Consider the following 19415-nt stretch of genomic DNA (forward strand, 5'->3'; position numbering starts at 1 on the left):
TACGTTAGCCAACCATGTTGTATAGCGGGCTTTCTGAATGAACCCGACCTGTACCAATTTATCAGTTTCTTCTCGGCGGCCTTACGCCTTTCTTCCCTTAACTTCCTTTTCTTCTGGGCGATCGGCCTAGCCTCCTTGTACACAGATAGGCGATGAGTGATAACATCGGGTTTTACCCCGGGCATATTTGCAGCAGTCCAAGCAAAAAGGTCAGCATTTTTCATTAATGCCTTACCGATCGCCTCTCGGTCGTCCTGTTTGAGGGATGTCCCCATGTGTGTTTTGTAGTCCTTATCGTGAAGGAGTATGGGTTAAAGGTCTTCTCCGGCTTCCATGCGAGGATCGTCCAACCGAGGATCGTCCAAATGAGGAGTGAAAACAATGGCCTTCAACCTGTTTATGGAGGGACGGCCGAGCAGAATATTGTAAAACGTGTTGGCATTAACCAGCAAGTACCGAATGTTGATAGTCTTGCTGAGATAATCATCACCGAAGGTGGTGAATAAGTCGATATATCCTCTCGTTTCTACTATTTCCCCCGAAAATACAACTATCTGCTCATTGTAAGGTTGTATCTCTGCCTCCGAAATTTGCATCTTCTTAAAGGTTTCCCAATATAGGATGTCGACCGAGCTCCCTTTGTCAACTAGGACTTTAGCGATTGCAAACTTATCTATCTCCACTGTAATGACCATGAGGTCGTCTTGAGCGGGGTCGATTGCGATAAATTGTTGTCAGTGAACGTGATTGGTGGTATGTGCGGTCGTCGATGTGTAGAAGCTGAATGGACGGACTGAATTGCCCTTAGATGTTTCTTCCTGGCTGAATTAGAGCATCGTCCATTCTGCGTTCAGGGCTTTCACTTCGAGGTCGTATCTGTCTGACTGGACTCTCACTTCGCTTCCTTCGACTCGTGCGACGATGGTCATCGCGGTTTTAGTCGTCCCTTTGTCCAAAGCGTTCCTTATCCCTGGAGTAATCAATGTCATGTTGGGGCGACCGTGGTGCAGACATGGTTTTTTTACAAATTTGCGGAGGTGGTCGGCTCGAACAAGCTCCTCTATTTTATCCCTTAGTGCCTAACAGCCCTCAGTCGTATGACCGTAATTGCGATGATATTGGCAACGCTTAGCTGTATCCGCATTGGGCGGTGTTTGTGTTTGTTTTAGCGTTGGGATCAATTCGGTTTGTAAGGCTTCGTCCAGAACTTTTTCCCTAGGTACCGTCAAAGGGGTATAATTATGGAAACGAGGACCTCTATTAGAACGATACCGATCTCGGTCGGTTGTCATCATGGAAGGACGAATGCCCTTGTTTCTCTTTGTGTTTTTGACCTGCGTCTTCCTGTGATAGTCAACATGTTCTTCTATTTGCATGAACTTAGTCGCTCTTGTTCTCAATTCATCCATATTATATGGTGGTCGTTTAATAAGACTTTCCGTGAACCGGCCGGGGAGAATGACCGAGACTAAATGGTGCATTGCTATATCTGGGTTTAGATTCCTGATTCCCATACACACCTTGCTGAACATGTCCATAAAAGCCCTCAATGTTTCCCCTTTTTCCTGTTTGACATTGAGAAGAGACATGGAGGACGTACAGTGAGGTCTACTTGTGGCATATTGAGTAGTAAATTTTACTTCCAAAACGTCGAAATTGGTTATAGAGTTTGTGGGAAGTTCAGTGAACCACCCTAGGGGTCCCTCTCTCAGTGAGGTGGGAAAACCTTGCACCATACTGTATGATCCACGGTGTATAGGGTCATTTGTGTTCTAAAAATATTTAAATGTTCGTCTGGATCGATGGATCCATCGTAAAGATTCATAGTCAAGCCCTTCCACTTATCGGGAAGAGGCGTAACAATGATATCATCTGTGAAGGAATGACCCCTTGGATTAACTACCTTGCCGGGAGAAGCATACTTAACGCTTTGATGGGTGTGGTGCGTGAGCGACGTGTGATGCACCACTTGAGTATGGGGAGTTGGTATTTTTGTTCCAGATCGATGTGTGGGTGGTGTTGGCGCGCGAGAGTGTCCCTCCCGTTCGGATTGCTCAAGCCGCTAAAGTAATCTTTTATTCTTCACCTTTAGTTGAGCCAGTTCCTCTGTCTGCCGTTGTCGCATTTCTTCTTGCTTACGCCTATCCTTCTCGTGACGCAATTGATCTGTAGCTCCTTTCTGAAGCAATTCTTGCGCATCTGAGCTTGGAGGGTTTGGAGCATCATCATCTGCTCTTCTGCCATGTTATCATTGTTGGTGTTGCTCACTGCCGATACCATTGTTGCTCGCTGAAATCCTTATGTTTGGGAAACTGAGATTACTCGTGTCCCACGTTGGGCGCCAATTGTACCTGTGTGGATGTCAAGGCCTGAGTAATGTTGATCCACGTTGATACATAATTTGTTGTCGTGCTGGTAATCTTCTATTTCTTCAAAGCTCTTCCTCTCTCGCGCGTTCCGCTGGTCGGCAGGGGTGCCTGCGATTGCACCCGACGCTCAAGTCAGTGCTCGTGATTAGTCTATTCTCTTAGGATATCAAAAACATACCTTCCCCCCTTTCAGAAGTCCCTTTTATAGGTTGATTTGGGCCTCTTCCAACATGGGCTGGATAGTTGGTTTCATGGTTAGTGGTCTTTAGGTCGTGTATGGTGGTTTCATGATATTACAGGAATGTGTTTCGACATGCCTTTGACCTCTTCAATGTTGAGTAGCCTTTGTCACGTATTTATTGTTGGTATTATTTATTCATACCTTCGGTCGTTTGGGGTCCGACTGGTACATATATAATATGATTAATTATGTTTTTTATAATAATTATATTTTTATAATTTTGATTATATTTTTATAGTTAAATTGTAATTCTATTTTAAATAAAAAGAATAATAATTTAATTTTAAAATAAAAAGTAAAAAATAAATTAAAATAAATAAATAAATATATATATATATATATATATATATATATATATATATATATATATATAACTTTCTTCGCAAAAAGAAAGTTTTGAATGAAAAAATATTCGATTTCCATGCTTTTTCTTTTTTATTATTTTGATTTCTACGGTTAACTTTACGTACAGTAAATATTTTCTTTTCTCCATCAGAAACAAACGAGCCTTAGTTGAAAACAGAATGCGTGATAGAATGTCATGTTCATTTTTCTCTTAAATATATATACAATTAATTTAAAGTATTTATTCAGCCATATTTTTATAAAAGCTTTTATGTTAATTTTTTTTATCATTTTCACTATACCACTTTAAAATTATTATAAACAACTTTTTGTTTATTTTAAAGTCTGTTTCTCTTATCTGCTTCTAATTCTTCGTGTGAATAATGTTTTAATGTCACAAGTTCCACAAGTTAAGAATATTAACGAACTAGTTCAACTTCTTATTAATGTTTTGATTTATTAGGTAGAATGGTTTTAAATTAATGTCACGTGTCAGTCACCTAGTGTGCCACATTCGTATATTTCGTTTTTTCTTTTGATAAACTTTTAATGATTTTCTTTTACATTTTTTGGAATTTCGTGGTGTTGCCACGTGTCAAAGTTTCTCTTGAATTATATATATATATATATATATTATTTATAGATTATAATTTTTTTTTTCTCAGGAAGAAATAAAACTAATTTAAAATATTTTATCATTATCATTTTTATTTATATTTAAACTTTTTTTTATTAACAAATATTATCGTGTATTATTTAAATTTATACGAATATTATAATATATTTAATTTGGTTTTATATGTATTTTGAACGTTAAAAATGTACACCTATACGTATATTATTTTAAACATTTAGTATTATTTAATTAGGCTTTTGATACAATTTTATATATTATTTCATAATTATTTTATTAATATTGATTCGGTCTTATGTTAACCATTACACTATACAAGTATTGATCGATCAATTTTTGAAACATTGGCTGTAATATTAGTTTTTTTTTTTATATAGAATAAGTACTTGATTTCATTAGCTAGATTAAAAATGTCTAAATTTAAAACTATTTAGCTTAATTATTCAATCTATAGCATATTATTAAAATAAACTACTATAGACACAAAAACTTAACTGCGTTTATGAATTGAAATTTTAAAATTTTAAGACTAAAATGTTTTAATAAATTATTTTGATTTCAATTTCTGTTTATATTTTTAATCAAACAACATATCCTATCACAAATCTTTTATACTTGAAAAGATAAATTATACTCGTGATTTTTTTAATAGATTATTTAAGATAAGTGTTGTTTATAATATTTGGAGATCTACGTATAAGATAGAAATGCAATCTACTACTCTATCATTAATCTGTAAGTTCTATCATTAATCTGTAAGTTCTATCATTAATCTGTAAGTTATTTATCTTGAAGTCGAAGTTGTTCCTATAAAATGAAGGATTATAATGAAAAGAAGCGCACAGTGAAAGAAACAAGGTTGAAAGACATGATGAATCAGCAGTTTCAAACTGATGAGAATTCTTTGATCATTCCATTTTCAAATTTGTCACCACCACCACCATGCCTTCAAACTAATCGTTACGAGAGATGGAGCGAAGAAGAACACAGGTAAGTACAATTTTTTTTACATTTAAATATTTAAAGGTTAAATATGTCTTTCGTTCTGTATTATAATGCGAAATTGGTTTTTGTTTCTAATCCAAACTTTAAAGTTCTTTGATACTTATAGTAAATATTTTTTTTTCACTCACTTATATACAATGAAATGTCTAGTCGATGTGGGATCTCCAACATACTCTCTCACGCCGAAAGTGATAGCTCGTGCGTGAGATAACATATTATGGGTGATCCGATAGCGGGTGGCCTGATAAGCCCACCAAATAATCGCTATGATAGACTTGAACCTGACTCTGATACCATATTAAGAAGTGAACTTTAAGCCTAACTCAACCCATAAAACCGACTTATAAGGTGAGGTTTGCATTCACTTATATACAATGAAATGTCTTCATCTCTAGTCGAACATGTATTATAATATGAAATTGATTTTGTGTTTCTAGTCCAAATTTTAGATCTCTTAGATATTTGTAATAAGGAAATATGTTATTATCTCTGTGTGTTTATGTAACAAACAAAAGCGTGAATTATATTATAGTATTATAATATCCACGTGAATCAACATGAAATATTTTAACATTTTAATTCATATTGAAATTTCGTTGATCATGTATAAATTTTTTTCCAAAGATTCATTTCAGTAGTTTCTTTACATAAGTATCCAGAAGATCTAAAATTTGAATTAGGAACGAAAATTAATTTGGTTTAAAATGAGAAAATATACATTTAACCCAATATTTAATTAAATCTTATATTTTTTTTTTTCCAAACAGATTGTTCCTGACTGGACTTAAGATGTACAAAAAGGGAGAATGGACGAATATTGCAAGAAATGTGGTCAAAAGCAGAACTCCATCACAAGTTGCAAGCCATGCACAGAAATACTACAAACATTTGGCCTTACCCAATAAAGGCAAAAGAAAAAGTATTTACGACATCAAATTATCCGAAAACCAGAATGTTGCAGTTCAGGAGCAAGTTCATGTGATTCCAGACCAAGTTCATGTGCAAAATGACGATGCTGTTTTTTCAAACCTTGGAGACTTGGAAGGTATATGTGAAAGATATGGTATAAATAATTTATAAGTTGTTTAGGTCAGTTTTTGGAAGAGAAAAAAGAAAAGAGTGATTATTTTTTTTTCAGCAATGAATAAATGAAATAAAATGAGACACTTGGATGGTGTCTCAATCTTATAAATGAATAAAATTTGGTTTCTATTTCATGATTTTCTTGTAGTGAACGACACATACTAATTACTTGTATTTTGTCGTGTTGTGTCATAATATTATAATCACTACAAGAAAATCATTAAATAGAAACAAATTTTTAGAGATCAAAATAATTAGTTGCAATAGTAACTAAATTAGAAATAATTTTAGAAACTAAAAAAAAAATTGATTTCTAAATTAATTTCTATTATTGTTAAATAGTTTCTAAATTGGTATCTAATTAGCAACCAAAGTTTTTTCTACCAAATTTAGAAACTAAATAATTGGTAGTTAAAAACTTTGGTTGCTAATTAGATACCAATTTAGAAACTATTTAACCATAATAGAAACTAATTTAGAAATCAATTTTTTTTTTTAGTTTCTAAAATGATTTCTAATTTAGTTATTATATAACTAATTACTTTAATTTCTAAAAATTGGTTTCTATTTAATGATTTTTTTTAGTGCAGTGGTTGTGATATAACATCTTACTATTAATCTTTTCAATTTTCTAGTCTTTCACTTACGTGTTTAATTTCCAACATAGTTAGAAAAATCTAAAAATAATGTTGTTTTCATATCAAATTCTCCAAACTTTAACAAATTAAAATAATTGGTTTTGTAAATTTAGTTATTATAATTATTGAGAATCTAAACTATTGTCCTAGTGAATTTCAATTTGAGAGTAACGGAAAGTTTTCTTATCTGTGTAAATTTGAAGGATGATATAATGTTGGTAACTATTAACACAAATATGGTATGCAGGTAATAGTCATATATATGTTAACATGTTGTAAATGTTTTGTGAATATCAAACTAAAAGATTCCATAAAATTTTAGGTTTGATTAAGTCACATAAACGAGTGGGACTTAGGGAATTAGTAATGGTTATTATAATATATTATAAGAAAATCAATAAACAGAAACTAATTTTAAAAATAAAAAATAATTAATTATGTTATTTTTGTTGATGGATATGTTATTTCATTTTAATAATACAACATTTGAGAATACGTCTTGTGCAGGTGCGTCAAATAGATGTGTGTTTGACCAAATAATATTCAGAAATAAAAATATAAATAAATAAAAGTACATCATTGGTTTCAAATATAATTAAATTAGAAGAAATTATTTAACAAGGCCCTAAAAAACACAAAGCTAGTTCATAAAAAATTGGCTGCATTGGATAGTGGTCCTTTCTGCCCTTTTCTGTGATCAATATGAAAGTGATATCTCGTCTTATTATTATAGCTTTTTCTGTTAAAAATATATTAAAACATAATTTTCAAAAAAATTGTACTAAAACTTTATTATATAATATCTAAAAGTCATTTGTTCCTAATAATTGGGGTCAATAATAGATATAAATATTTTTTTCTTAACTAACATATACATCTTAATAAGACAAAACTAATATAAGTCATCAACGATAATATTTTAGATATAGTAATTTTAATAATATGAAGGAACTTAAGGTTAACAATTAGGGTTAGAAAAAGTACATAGGTTACTCTTGTTAGTTACTTAGTTTCAAAACCTATAATTTCATTTTTAATTAAAAAATTATTATTTTATTATAATATCTAAACACTACTAAAAAAATTACTAAATAGAAATCAATTTTAAATAAAAAAAATAATTAGTTACTATAATGACTAAATTAGAAACCATTTTAGAGACTAAATTTTTTGTTTGTTTTTAAATTAATTTCTATTATTGATAAATAGTTTATAAATTGATATTTAATTAACTACCAATTATTTAGATTCTAAATTTGAAAGAAAAAAACTTTGTAGCTAATTAAATACCAATTTAGAAAGTATTTAACAATAATAAAAACTAATTTAGAAACCAAACATTTTTTTAATCTTTAAATTAGTTTTTAATTTAGTCAATATAACAACTAATTTTTTTTTCTAAAATTAGATTTTATTCAATGATTTTTTTTAGTAAAAAAATAATTGTAAAATGATTTTTTTAGTCTTATTTTATTCTTTTTATTCACACAATCAGTCATGATGGCTAATTATTAATTTTTATTCACAACTAAGTACTAAAAAAATTCCCAATTGTCAGTTTAATTTATTGCATTTGTCTATTTCAAATATTTGACTATCTAACGACCCAATTGTTTTTTATGCACAGAATATAAATAATTTATTTCACTATTAGTGCATGTATATTCCCTTCATAATTTTAAGAAAAAAACTATATCCACAAATGAAGCATAGTTTCACCAAAAAATAATTCATATGCTATGATGATCTGATTACAAAACGGACCAAAACCATCATACATAGACACCAGGAATCATCATCATGGGAGAAGCAGCAAAAAGGTACAGAAAAAAAAAATGATACTCACAAATTTTGTTGTGTTTCTGCATGCTTTTAAAGTTATTCTATCACATCTATTAAGGTAGCTAAAGAAGTTATGAAGCTAGAATTTGTCAAGAATCATTATTGTGAAAAAGGTAGCATAACATGCATGGATAGAAAATCACAGCTAAAAATCTATAGATAAAAAACTCAGAAAACATTTTAAGAAAATCATTAGTACTTAACTCTGTTGTGAAATTCTATTGTAACCATGCACAGACCAAAACATGAATCTAATGTAAACAAAAATTGTGTAAATTTTCATAAGATAATCATCAACAATTGTGTAAAGGATGCATGTTTGTGAGTATGTTACTTAACTTTCTCATTTTTTACTTAATATGAAACTTTGAAATTGTAATACTGACTTAGATGTATATAGGTATGCAGTAGTGACAGGAGCTAACAAGGGGATAGGCTATGGAATATGCAAGAAACTGGCTTTGAATGGAGTTGTGGTGGTGCTAACAGCTAGAAATGAGAAAAGGGGTTTAGAAGCAGTGGAAAGATTGAAAGAGTTTGGCCTCTCAGACTTTGTGGTTTTTCATCAACTTGATGTCACAGACCCTTCCAGTGTTACTTCCTTAGCAGATTTCATCAAAACCAGATTTGGAAAACTTGATATATTGGTCACTATCTTCTTCCCTCCTTTTCAAAACCAGATTTGGAAAACTTGATATATTGATCCTTGCATGTGATGCGTTTGACATAATAATTGGTGTTGCAGGTGAACAACGCAGGTGTTCCTGGGGGAAAAGTAAATGGAGAGAATTATCTTAGAAGGGTAAGGTTCCATGATATATATATGTATGTATATATTAATGGTGCTCTATGTATAATGGTATAACTTTATTTGTGCTTGTAGAAAAAGGGTGAAATATTGGATTGGAATCTAATAGTGTATCAAAATTATGAGTTAGCCAAAGAATGTGTTGAAACAGACTTCTTTGGTGCAGAAAGAGTAACTGAAGCTCTTCTTCCTCTGCTCCAACTCTCCACTTCACCAAGGATTGTCAATATTTCTGGTCAAATAGGACTACTGAAGGTAAATTTAAACAAACATGTATGCCTTTTCCAACATGTTCTTCTTTGTTTTGTTTGGAAATCACCAACCAGTCAGTTCACTGCATAAAAACTTGTGTAGTCTAGAATATCCCTTACTATTTTGTCAAAACAATATCTCTCAACTCAACACTTTAATACAAAAAAAGTACTTTAGTTTTCTCAACTGATATTTGGAAGAAAAAGAGAAGAACATTTGTCTGAAAGATTAAATTATCTTTCTTAGAAAGACAACTACATCTAGTTAATTGATTATATATATATATATATTATGATAATTTATGCACTTCTTTCTTCCAACTTGATTCACACATTATGTGAAAAAAAATTGCATTTGGGAAGTTTTGAAAAGCCAGGAACCCAAAAGTCTGAAAAGGAAAAGACTGGTATCAGTTTTTACTGTTGAATTAGACTTGGAATTGAATTAAATAACGAGATGGTAACACAGTATTTCATTGATTCTGGTTGGATTTGTCAAGTTTATCATGCCATCCTATATATTTATTCTTACAAACATCAAATTTTGAAATATTCAGTTTTTAATGTGAAGGAAGAATTAAATGAGTATAGTTTGATATTTTTGGTTTTTCTTGTTTGATTTGGATTTGGTTTACTAGTAAGTGCTGTGTAGTTTTGTTCACATTATAGCATCCATTAATCTCTGCCAAAACAATAAAAGAAGCAAGGTCTTATACTTCTCTTCCTCTGGTTTCAGCACATACCAAATGAGTGGGCAAGAGAAGTTTTTGGTGACATTGAGAATCTCACAAATGAGAAACTTTATGAGGTACTTAGAGAGTTTCTCAAAGATTACAAAGAAGGATCATTAGAATCCAAAAATTGGCCACCTGTGGTTTCTGGTGTCACCATGGCAAAAGCAGGTATAAATGCCTACACAAGGATGCTAGCTAAGAAGTTCCCTCATTTTTGCATAAATTGTATATGCCCTGGCTCTGTCAAAACTGATATAAACCACAACAACGGTTTGTTAAGTATTGATGAAGGTGCTGAAAATCCTGTTAGGCTAGCATTGTTGCCTGATCATGGTCCTTCTGGCCTCTTTTTCTCAATAGATCAAGTGATTCCCTTTTGATCTATAATGTTTTTCACATTCTCATCATCTCAAATAATAATTTGTATATGTAATATGTGTGTAAAAATACATTATGCTAGAAGAACTGAATTTTTAAATTTAATATAACTTTTTAAAATTGGATTTACATCCATTTATATATTATAAAATATGAATTGATTTGGTTTTACTTAATTTTTATTTTTTAAATAATTAGTTACCTCTTGTTTTTTTAATTATTGTTTTTGTTATAATATGTTTAACTTGATATGCATGTAATATTTTTTAGGAAACCCCATCTTGGAACCATCTTGGAAGGGATTTATAATAGAAGTATACTTATTTCGAATAATGCAATTTAAATTCTCAATTTTATAATTTGGGATTTTACTCTCCAAAATACATAATTCCATTAACAGATGAACTATTTCAAAATCATATAATATTTCAAATAAATTTCATGAACAGGTTGGGTTCTTCAATAAATCTATTAGCACAAAATTTCTAAATTCTCTCCAAATCAATCATTCATCAATATTAGTAGAAAATTTAATTTGATAAGTAATTAATAAGAATGAATCAATTTAGAATAATTTAACATAATTACTAGATTTACCCAATTCGAGTTTTGAAGAAAAAAATTCCTAATCTGTAAATGATTTAAATTGTTTCAAAAGTTAATATATAATTAATCCAGTGACTATACTAAGTAAATTTTTAATTCACACACAATTATTTTGGTTATATTCATAACCATTAGTTCAAAATCCATCCTTGATTTGAGAGACAATGTTCTTACACATTTAGATTTAATTCATAGAATTCTTTGTTAAATCTTTGATTTTGATTCAAAATTATTAAAATAAAAGTTAGACTAGTTTAAATAAATAAAAAATGAGTTTGAGATGTAATACTAAAAAAATACATCTAACTATTTCAATACAAGTTTTATATGTTTCTATAAAAACTTAGAGTTTTTCCAAACATTCTTAATGCATGATTTGTACTTATAGAAATAAAAATATTTACAATTCATAACTCAAAACAAAACTCTAAAGCCTTTCAGACTCTCATGTATTTGTATGATCATCTGCTCGTGTACGTAGTACAATCATCGCAGTTCAAACACAACAAGAAAAAACAAGGATAAGCTAGTGAAACTAAAATTTTATAATATACACAATTTAATAAAAAAAGGCAAACCAAATTACATGGATCAATTTCTCAATCACAATCATTGGATTTCGTTTCAATTCATAGTACTTTTCATTTCAATCACACTAACTACACATGAATCCATCGTCTTTCAGGAGACTCATTAAGTATGTCTCAACCAGAGACTAACATTTAATCCATACATCAAGGATCAAGATAAGTTCAAACATCCGATACCGAGTGTCTATAGCGGGACTCGGTGTGTATTAACTCCCTCATCAGCTTCTCACCACATGATATCTTAGTCTATATGATTTAGATCATCAGTAAAGTTAGAGGATCTCTGTTAAACATAGGCTTTTCATACTTAAGGTACCATCAACCAATAACTCATACATTATTCCAAATGTATGACATCAATTTTCATCATTCATATATAATACATGTCATTCAATCACAAAACGATTAAAAATTCATAACATTCAAGAACCTTTCCAACATCAAAAACAATATTTAACTTCCAAACTATCAAAATCTAATATTTATACATGTTCACACAACATAAAATCAAACAATTTTATCAAATAACATCCTTGCAAAAGAAATTGAAACTTGGGACCATGTCCCCTCCACATTCAGATATTCTAGCCCAGGATATTATTGAAAGTTAAAGTTAGTTTCCCTTACCTGAAATTTCTTATTTTGATAGAAATTCTACCTCAAACAGGGGAACCACTCCAAAATTTAGGAACCTAGAGAAAATTATCCAAACATTACCAAAATTTAGTATGAGCTTAATCAAGTTGAGAGAAACACTTTTCTTAACTGAACCCACAAAGATTGATGACTAAATCATAGAGAAAAATAGAGAATAAAAGATCTTTAGAGTAAAAATGAACTTACTCTTGAAAAATGTGCCCTGACTCCTACAACATGGTGTGATCAAATTTTTGAATAGATGAGGTATGAGAGAGAAATTGGAGAGAGAAATTGAAGAGAGAAGGGAGAGGGAAAGAGAATGGAGAGATAAAGCATAAGGGGGGGTTTGTTACGGGGGTTACAATTATCGCCAACAACAAAAAAATTTTGTCCTAAAAAATTAGCTTACCAAGAAAATTAGGATATGATTATCTTATCTTCTCTTTTATTCCTCGTGTGGAATCACAACATGTGAGATTTCACAACACTTTGACTATATCGATGTTTTTACCATGAAGTTACTTTATTTGAGAACCCATTTTTTTTAACTGATTTCATCTCAAAAGACAAATCTCTTATTTAACCAAATCAAATACTAGAATATGATTGTGACCATGTATGTATATATATATATATATATATATATATATATATATATATATATATATATATATATATATATATCCTTAGTTACGATACACAAAAATATTGTGAATGTTGGTTAAAGGAGAAAGGTAAGAAATTTCATATGCAAGGTAAATAACCATCTCAAAACATATATAAAAAAAGTACACTCTACTTTTAGCATTAAGATAGAAAATCATCTTGATTTAGTTATGAGTGTGCACCCTCACCACTTTATCAAGATTTTTTAAATTCATAATATTTTCATCTTTATTCATAACAACCAGTTTGACTCAAACACAAAAAAGATTTCAAACAACAACTTTGTTAAACATCCTATTAGAAACTTTTAACTAAGTCTTGAAGCTAGACTTAAACAAAAATCTACATGCAGGAAAAACACAATAAACCCACTATCCTCAAGTCATCCAGGATGAATCGCTCTGATACCATTTAATGTAACACCCCAAAAATACATCTAACTATTATATAAAAGTTCTACATGTTTCTATACAAGTTTATAGTTTTTCAAAACATTCCTAATGCATGATTAATACTTATAGAAATACAAATATTTACAATTCATAACTCAAAACAAAACTCTAAAGCCTCATAGGCTCTCCTACACCTGTATGATCATCTGCTTGTGTACATAGTACAATCATTGTAGTTCAAACACAACAAGAAAAGGCAAGGATAAGCTAGTGAAACTAAAATTTTATAATATACACAATTTAATCAAAAGAGCAAACCAAATTACATGGATCAATTTCTCAATCACAATCATTAGATTTCGTTTCAATCCATATTACTTTTCATTTCAATCACAATGAGTACACATTAATCCATCGTCTTTCGGAAGACTCATTAAGTATGCTCTTACTAGAGACTAACATCTAATCCATACATCAAGGATCAGGATAAGTTCAAACATCCAATACCGAGTGTCTATAGTGGGACTCGATGTGTATGAACCCCCTCATCAGCTTCTCACCACATGATATCTTAGTCTATATGGTATAGATCATCAGTAAAGTTAGAGGATCTCTGTTAAACATAGACTTTTCATACTTAATACACCATCAAACAATAACTCATACATTATCCCAAATGTATGACATCAATTTCATACAATTTTCATCGTTCATATATGATACATATCATTCAACCACATAACATTTAAAAATTCATAACATTCAAGAACCTTTCCAACATCAAAAATAATATTTAACTTCCAAATTATCAAAATCTAATATTTATACAAGTTCACACAACATAAAATCAAACAATTTTATCAAATAACATCCCTACAAGAGAAATTGAAACTTGGGACCTCGTCCCCTCCACATTCAGATCTTCTAGCCTAGGGTAATATTGAAAGTTAAAGTTAGCTTCCCTTACCTGAAATTCCTTATTCTGATGGAAATTTTACCTCAAACAGGGAAACCACTCCAAAATTTAGGAACCGGGAGCAAATTATCCAAACATTACCAAATTTTAGTATGAGCTTAATCAAGTTGAGAGAAACACTTTTCTCAACTGACCCCACTAAGATTAATGACTAAATCATAGAGAAAAATAGAGAATAAGGGATCTTTAGAGTAAAAATGAACTTACTCTATTTGAAAATTTGATCGGGTAGAAATGTACCTTGACTTCTCAACTACAACATGGCGTGATCAGGTTTTTTGAATAGATGAGGTATGAGAGAAATTGAAGAGAGAGAAAACAAAAGGTGGGAGGGAGGGTTGTTACGAAGTTACATGAGAAGCCTTATTGTCTGAAGATTATAAACTTATATTTTCTGGATAACAAAATTAAATAAAAATGTTTATTCAGTTTAATAGTAATTTGTAGAGTTGTAGGATGTATTAGACTTTTTGAACTTCTAACAATGAACTAATTATTGTTATTATTATTATTATTAATTTTATTATTATCATAATTATAATTATAATAATAATTATTATCATTATTATTACTATTTTATTTTTATTATTATTTTAATTATTATTACTTTTATGATCAACATAATAATAATAATAATTAACATTAATTATTATTGTGACCATTATCAACGAATTTGATTGACAAATAAGACTCTTAAACTCATAACAATGATTTATATTTTTAGCATCTAATGTATCAAAGGATATTACCGACAGATAAACGTTGTCAATTGTTGACTGGTAAGACCCTTTAACCCATAATAATGATTTATGTTGTTGACCCTCAATGTACCGACATATATTATCAACTAATATTATCGACGGATAAGACTCTTAAATCCATACCATTAATTTTTGTTTTCGGGACTCGATTTACCGACGGATAGACACCTACTGGCGATTATCAATGAATTGTACCGACGAATAACACCCTTAAGCTAGTAACAATGATTTTTGTTTTTGACGCTCATTTTACTGACTAATGAACATTTTCTAGTAATTATTGACGAACAAATTGTATCTACGAATAAGACCCTTAAACCCATACCAATAATTTCTGTTTGTGGGGCTCAATTTACTAACAGATAAACACCTCCTGAAGATTACCGATGGATTGTACTTATGTATTAAACCCTTAAACTCATAACAATAATTTTCTTTTTTGGTACTTGATGAATCTTTACGATAAATATACCAACTCAGTTGTAATAAATTGTCTTAAAAAGACAAATGTCGAACCCATAATGAACAATTATTTAAAATCCTAATCGCAATATTCACTAAGTATAAGAATATGTACAATAATTGAATTCTTTTGATATAAGTTTGCGTGAAAATTAAACTAAAACAAAATAAATTCGTAAAACAATTCAATCGATAAAATCGGGATTGAAAAAATAATCTATTTCACTCATATGTATTTTGGGTAAATAAAAACATACAATATTCTAACCTAATTGGTATTGATGCAACATATAAAAGTCATTCATATTAATTCATCAATTATTAAGATTATTAAGATTATCTCTTAAACATTGATGTCTCATATCTTTAGAAAACATTCTTATCATTAAGAAAAGAAGATGTTGTATAGCAATTGATACATTCAAATCTATTCCTAGCATAAAAGCATATCAAGTATTCTCATTTAGGTCAGATTCTTTGAAGTACTTCCCAGTTAAATCCAATAATCATGTTCATGAATAAAAAATCAAGCTTTAAGTATAAAATACAATATCTAATAATCAAGTTTATGAATACAAATTTAAGTTTTAAGCACAAAATACAAGATTCAATAATCATGTTCATGAATAAAAATTCAAGCTTTAAGTACAAAATGACAATACCAATATCAAAGAGGAACATAAATTCATATATAATTACCACCAAAGTACATTAGAGTTTGAATAGACTACTCTCAATCTGATAGAAAAGAATTAGTCACTCATGGTGGCTATTACATGCACCAAAGCCAAAGAAAGAAATCGGGAAAGGTTATCCTGTCTCTTTTAGGGTTTCTTTCCTTCCCCACTAGGTCACACTTTTCTCTCCACCCTTACGCTCTTATTTAACCTAATTGTACTTGGATTAAGTAACATCTCTATTCATAATATATCTATTTGTTTCATCTCTTCTTAAATTCATGAAAATAACACAAAATTGGAAATTAATAGTTCTATTAATCTCATCAGTCCAAAATATATTATTAAATTTTAATTTAAATATAATTAAGATAGATGTGTGTTTGGTTGTTACAAAAACCGTCCTCTTTCATAGATAGATTATTAATTGGACTATTAAATTTCAATAAAAAGCATAATTCGAAGCAATAATATTTTTTGCTGATGGATATGTTATTTCATTTTATTAATACAACATTTGAGAAGTAAATGGTTATGCTACGTCTTGTGCAGGTGCGTCAAATAGATGTGTGTTTGACCAAATAATATTTAGAAATAAAAATAAAAATAAATAAAAGTACATCATTGATTGATTTCAAATATAATTAAATTAGAAGAAATTATTTAACAAGGCCCTAAAACACAGAAAGCTAGTTCATAAAAATTTGACAGCATTGGATAGTGGTCCTTACTCATGCCCTTTTCTGTGATCAATATGAAAGTGATACCTTGTCTTATTATTATAGCTTTTTCTGTTAAAAAAATATATTAAAACATAATTTTCAAAACAATTATACTAAATGTTGATTATATAATATCTAAAAGTCATTTGACCCTAATAATTGAGGTAAATAATAGATATAATTTTTTTTTAACTAAGGTATACATCTTATTAAGACAAAACTAATAACTCATCAAGTAGTGGATAGTATTTTAGATATAATAATTTTAATAGTATGATGAAACTTAAGGTGAACCATTAGGGTTAGAAAAGGACATAAGGTTTTTTAGTTATTTAGTTTTAAAAGTTTTCACAATTTTTTATCTGTACTTTGACACCACTTTCATTTTAGTTTGAAATCCAAAAAAATTATTATTTTATTATAATATAATATTTTATTTCAATTTTTTTTTCTTCTTTTTATTCGAATAAGAGCCATGATTAATTATTAATTTTTATTCACAACTAAGTATTAAAACAATTTTCATTTATAATCTAAAATAATTTGATAACTAAAATTTTTATATATAATTAAATATCAATTTAAAAATTATTTATCAATAATAAAAATTAATTTAAATATTAATATTTTTTTAATTTTCAAAATAGTATTTAATATAATAATTAATTATTTTTTATCTTTAAAATTGATTTTTATTTAATGATTTTTTAGTAGTGTTTATTTTCACTCTTCCTTATGTAGATAGATACACATTTGCATACTAATTTCTTTTTATCCTTTTATGTTTTGATTTATCTCTAAAAAAATATTCTTTTATTAAAATAAATTCATTTTTTTTTCTGATTTTCTTCAAATTCTTCCTTCTTCTCTTTATATAAGTTGTTCTTTTTACATGAACTAGAATGATATAATATAAATTTATAATAATTTAAAAAAAATATAAATACATATATTTATGATAAAATTAACAAATTCAGATATAGAGACAAATAAAATTATGTCAAACAATAAATAAATAAATCAAATTTCTTTTACTTTTAGAATAATTTTAGATGTCTCAAAACACTAAATCAAATAGCATAATAAAAATATTCACACACAAGCATTATGTTTCAGTAATGTTAAATAACTATGAATTCGTGCTAGAGAAAGTTAAGGCTAGACTAAGCAGGTGGAAAGACAGGTGCTTGACAATGGCAGGGAGAATTTGTTTGATTAAATCTGTTCTTTCTTCGATTATGTTATTCTTCATGTCATTATTGAAATTGTCTTCTGGGGCGGCAAAAAAGTTGGTCAGAATCTAAAGAAATTTTCTTTGGGGATGGGGTGCAGAAGGAAAGAAGATTGCATGGGCTTCTTGGAATTTGGTTTGTAAGCCTCACGAGTTTGGGGGTTTAGGAATTATTGACCTAAAGTTGTTTAACTTGGCTTTGCTAGGAAAGTGGATTTGGAGGTTGGGTTCGGATAAGGGTGGTCTTTGGAAGGAGGTTCTCGTTTCTAAATACGGCGGGTGGAGAAGTCTGGGAGAGGATGGAAAAAGCAAGAGGAGCTCTCTTTGGTGGAATGATCTGAAAGAGGTGTGGGCTTCGGAGGGTTGGGGGAGAAGTTTTGAGGAGGGGTTCAAGTGGAAAGTCGAAGATGGAAAGGATGTTTCTTTTTGGAAGGATAGTTGGTTGGGAGGTGTTGCGCTGTTGAATGCATTTTCGAGGTTGTTCTCTATCTGTATGACCAAGGATGCAAAGGTGGCAAAGCTTGGGTATTGGGATAATGGCATTTGGGTTTGGCAGCTAGCTTGGAGAAGACACTTTTTTGACTAGGAGAAGCCTTCGGTGGACCAGATGAGTCAGTTTCTGCTCGAGGCTAGGTTAGTCAAGGGAGAGGCTGATAGATGGATTTGGAAGGACGGGGGCTTTCAAACTTACTCAATTAATTCTGCTTACAATCTCGTTAGGAAGGATAAAGAGGAGGATTCTTCTTCGGTTTGTTGTAAGTTGTGGAGGTGCAAAGCAGTACCCTTTACCGTTCTTACAGCTTGGAGGGTGTTGGAAAACAAGCTTGCTACTAGGGGTAATTTGAAAAGAAGAGGGATGTCGGTAGAAAGTTCGATGCGTTGTCTGTGCGGGAATGAGGAAGAGTCTTACAAACATTTGTTCTTCGATTGCAGTTTCGCTCGACGAGTGTGGAGTTTATGCTTTAAATGACTTGGAGTATCATTTGTATCTCATATAGACCCGAAGTCAAACTTTGATCAATTCGGGATGACCATGTCTTCAGATTTGGTTAATTTACTATGGAGCACAATTTGGGTTGGGGTGGTGAGTGAAATTTAGAACCACGGGAATTTTATCATATTCAAAAGGGGAGTGACTGATGTGTCTGAAGTTTTCGCTTTGATGCAAGTAAAGGTTTGGTCTTGGGTTTCTGCAAAAATTCGCTTAGCTTCGTTTTCTTATTCTGATTGGTGTCTGGAACCTGTGGAAAGTTTGAGGTCGGTCTCTTGAAGATGTTTTCTAGGTATAGAAAGGGATGGGAGTTCTAGTTATTAGTTGGCATTAGGATGAAGCTAGCTTTTGAGTATTTTGGATGAAGTTGGCGT

The 19415-nt window shown here is 30.2% G+C and overlaps 3 protein-coding genes across 3 annotated transcripts; 1 reads left to right on the top strand and 2 right to left on the bottom strand.

Moving 5' to 3' along the window:
- Positions 1-311: 311 nt before the first annotated feature.
- LOC137817986 (uncharacterized) lies at positions 312-695 on the bottom strand. Its single transcript, XM_068621213.1, has one exon. The coding sequence runs from the start codon at positions 693-695 to the stop codon at positions 312-314; it is 384 nt and encodes a 127-aa protein (XP_068477314.1).
- Positions 696-1079: 384 nt separating this feature from the next.
- Positions 1080-1736, bottom strand: LOC137817987 (uncharacterized). Its single transcript, XM_068621214.1, has one exon. It carries the CDS (start codon positions 1734-1736, stop codon positions 1080-1082), a length of 657 nt encoding a protein of 218 aa, XP_068477315.1.
- Positions 1737-7976: 6240 nt separating this feature from the next.
- On the top strand, positions 7977-10479 carry LOC137818435 ((+)-neomenthol dehydrogenase-like). Its single transcript, XM_068621877.1, has 5 exons — positions 7977-8135; positions 8558-8804; positions 8903-8959; positions 9041-9220; positions 9953-10479. The coding sequence occupies exons 1-5, from the start codon at positions 8116-8118 to the stop codon at positions 10328-10330; spliced, it is 882 nt and encodes a 293-aa protein (XP_068477978.1). The 5' UTR covers positions 7977-8115; the 3' UTR covers positions 10331-10479.
- Positions 10480-19415: the final 8936 nt, after the last annotated feature.

Source organism: Phaseolus vulgaris, chromosome 10 (assembly GCF_000499845.2).
Source record: "Phaseolus vulgaris cultivar G19833 chromosome 10, P. vulgaris v2.0, whole genome shotgun sequence".
In the NCBI taxonomy this organism is placed as follows: Eukaryota; Viridiplantae; Streptophyta; class Magnoliopsida; order Fabales; family Fabaceae; genus Phaseolus; species Phaseolus vulgaris.

Excerpts from the sequence above, each read along its gene's own strand:
- LOC137818435 (XM_068621877.1), top strand. The coding sequence starts at position 8,116 with ATGGGAGAAGCAGCAAAAAG. Across the intron at positions 8,136-8,557 it reads ATGGGAGAAGCAGCAAAAAG|GTATGCAGTAGTGACAGGAG; the intron begins GTACAGAAAAAA and ends AGATGTATATAG. Across the intron at positions 8,960-9,040 it reads GAGAGAATTATCTTAGAAGG|AAAAAGGGTGAAATATTGGA; the intron begins GTAAGGTTCCAT and ends TTGTGCTTGTAG.
- LOC137817986 (XM_068621213.1), bottom strand. The coding sequence starts at position 695 with ATGGTCATTACAGTGGAGATAGATAAGTTTGCAATCGCTAAAGTCCTA.
- LOC137817987 (XM_068621214.1), bottom strand. The coding sequence starts at position 1,736 with ATGGTGCAAGGTTTTCCCACCTCACTGAGAGAGGGACCCCTAGGGTGG.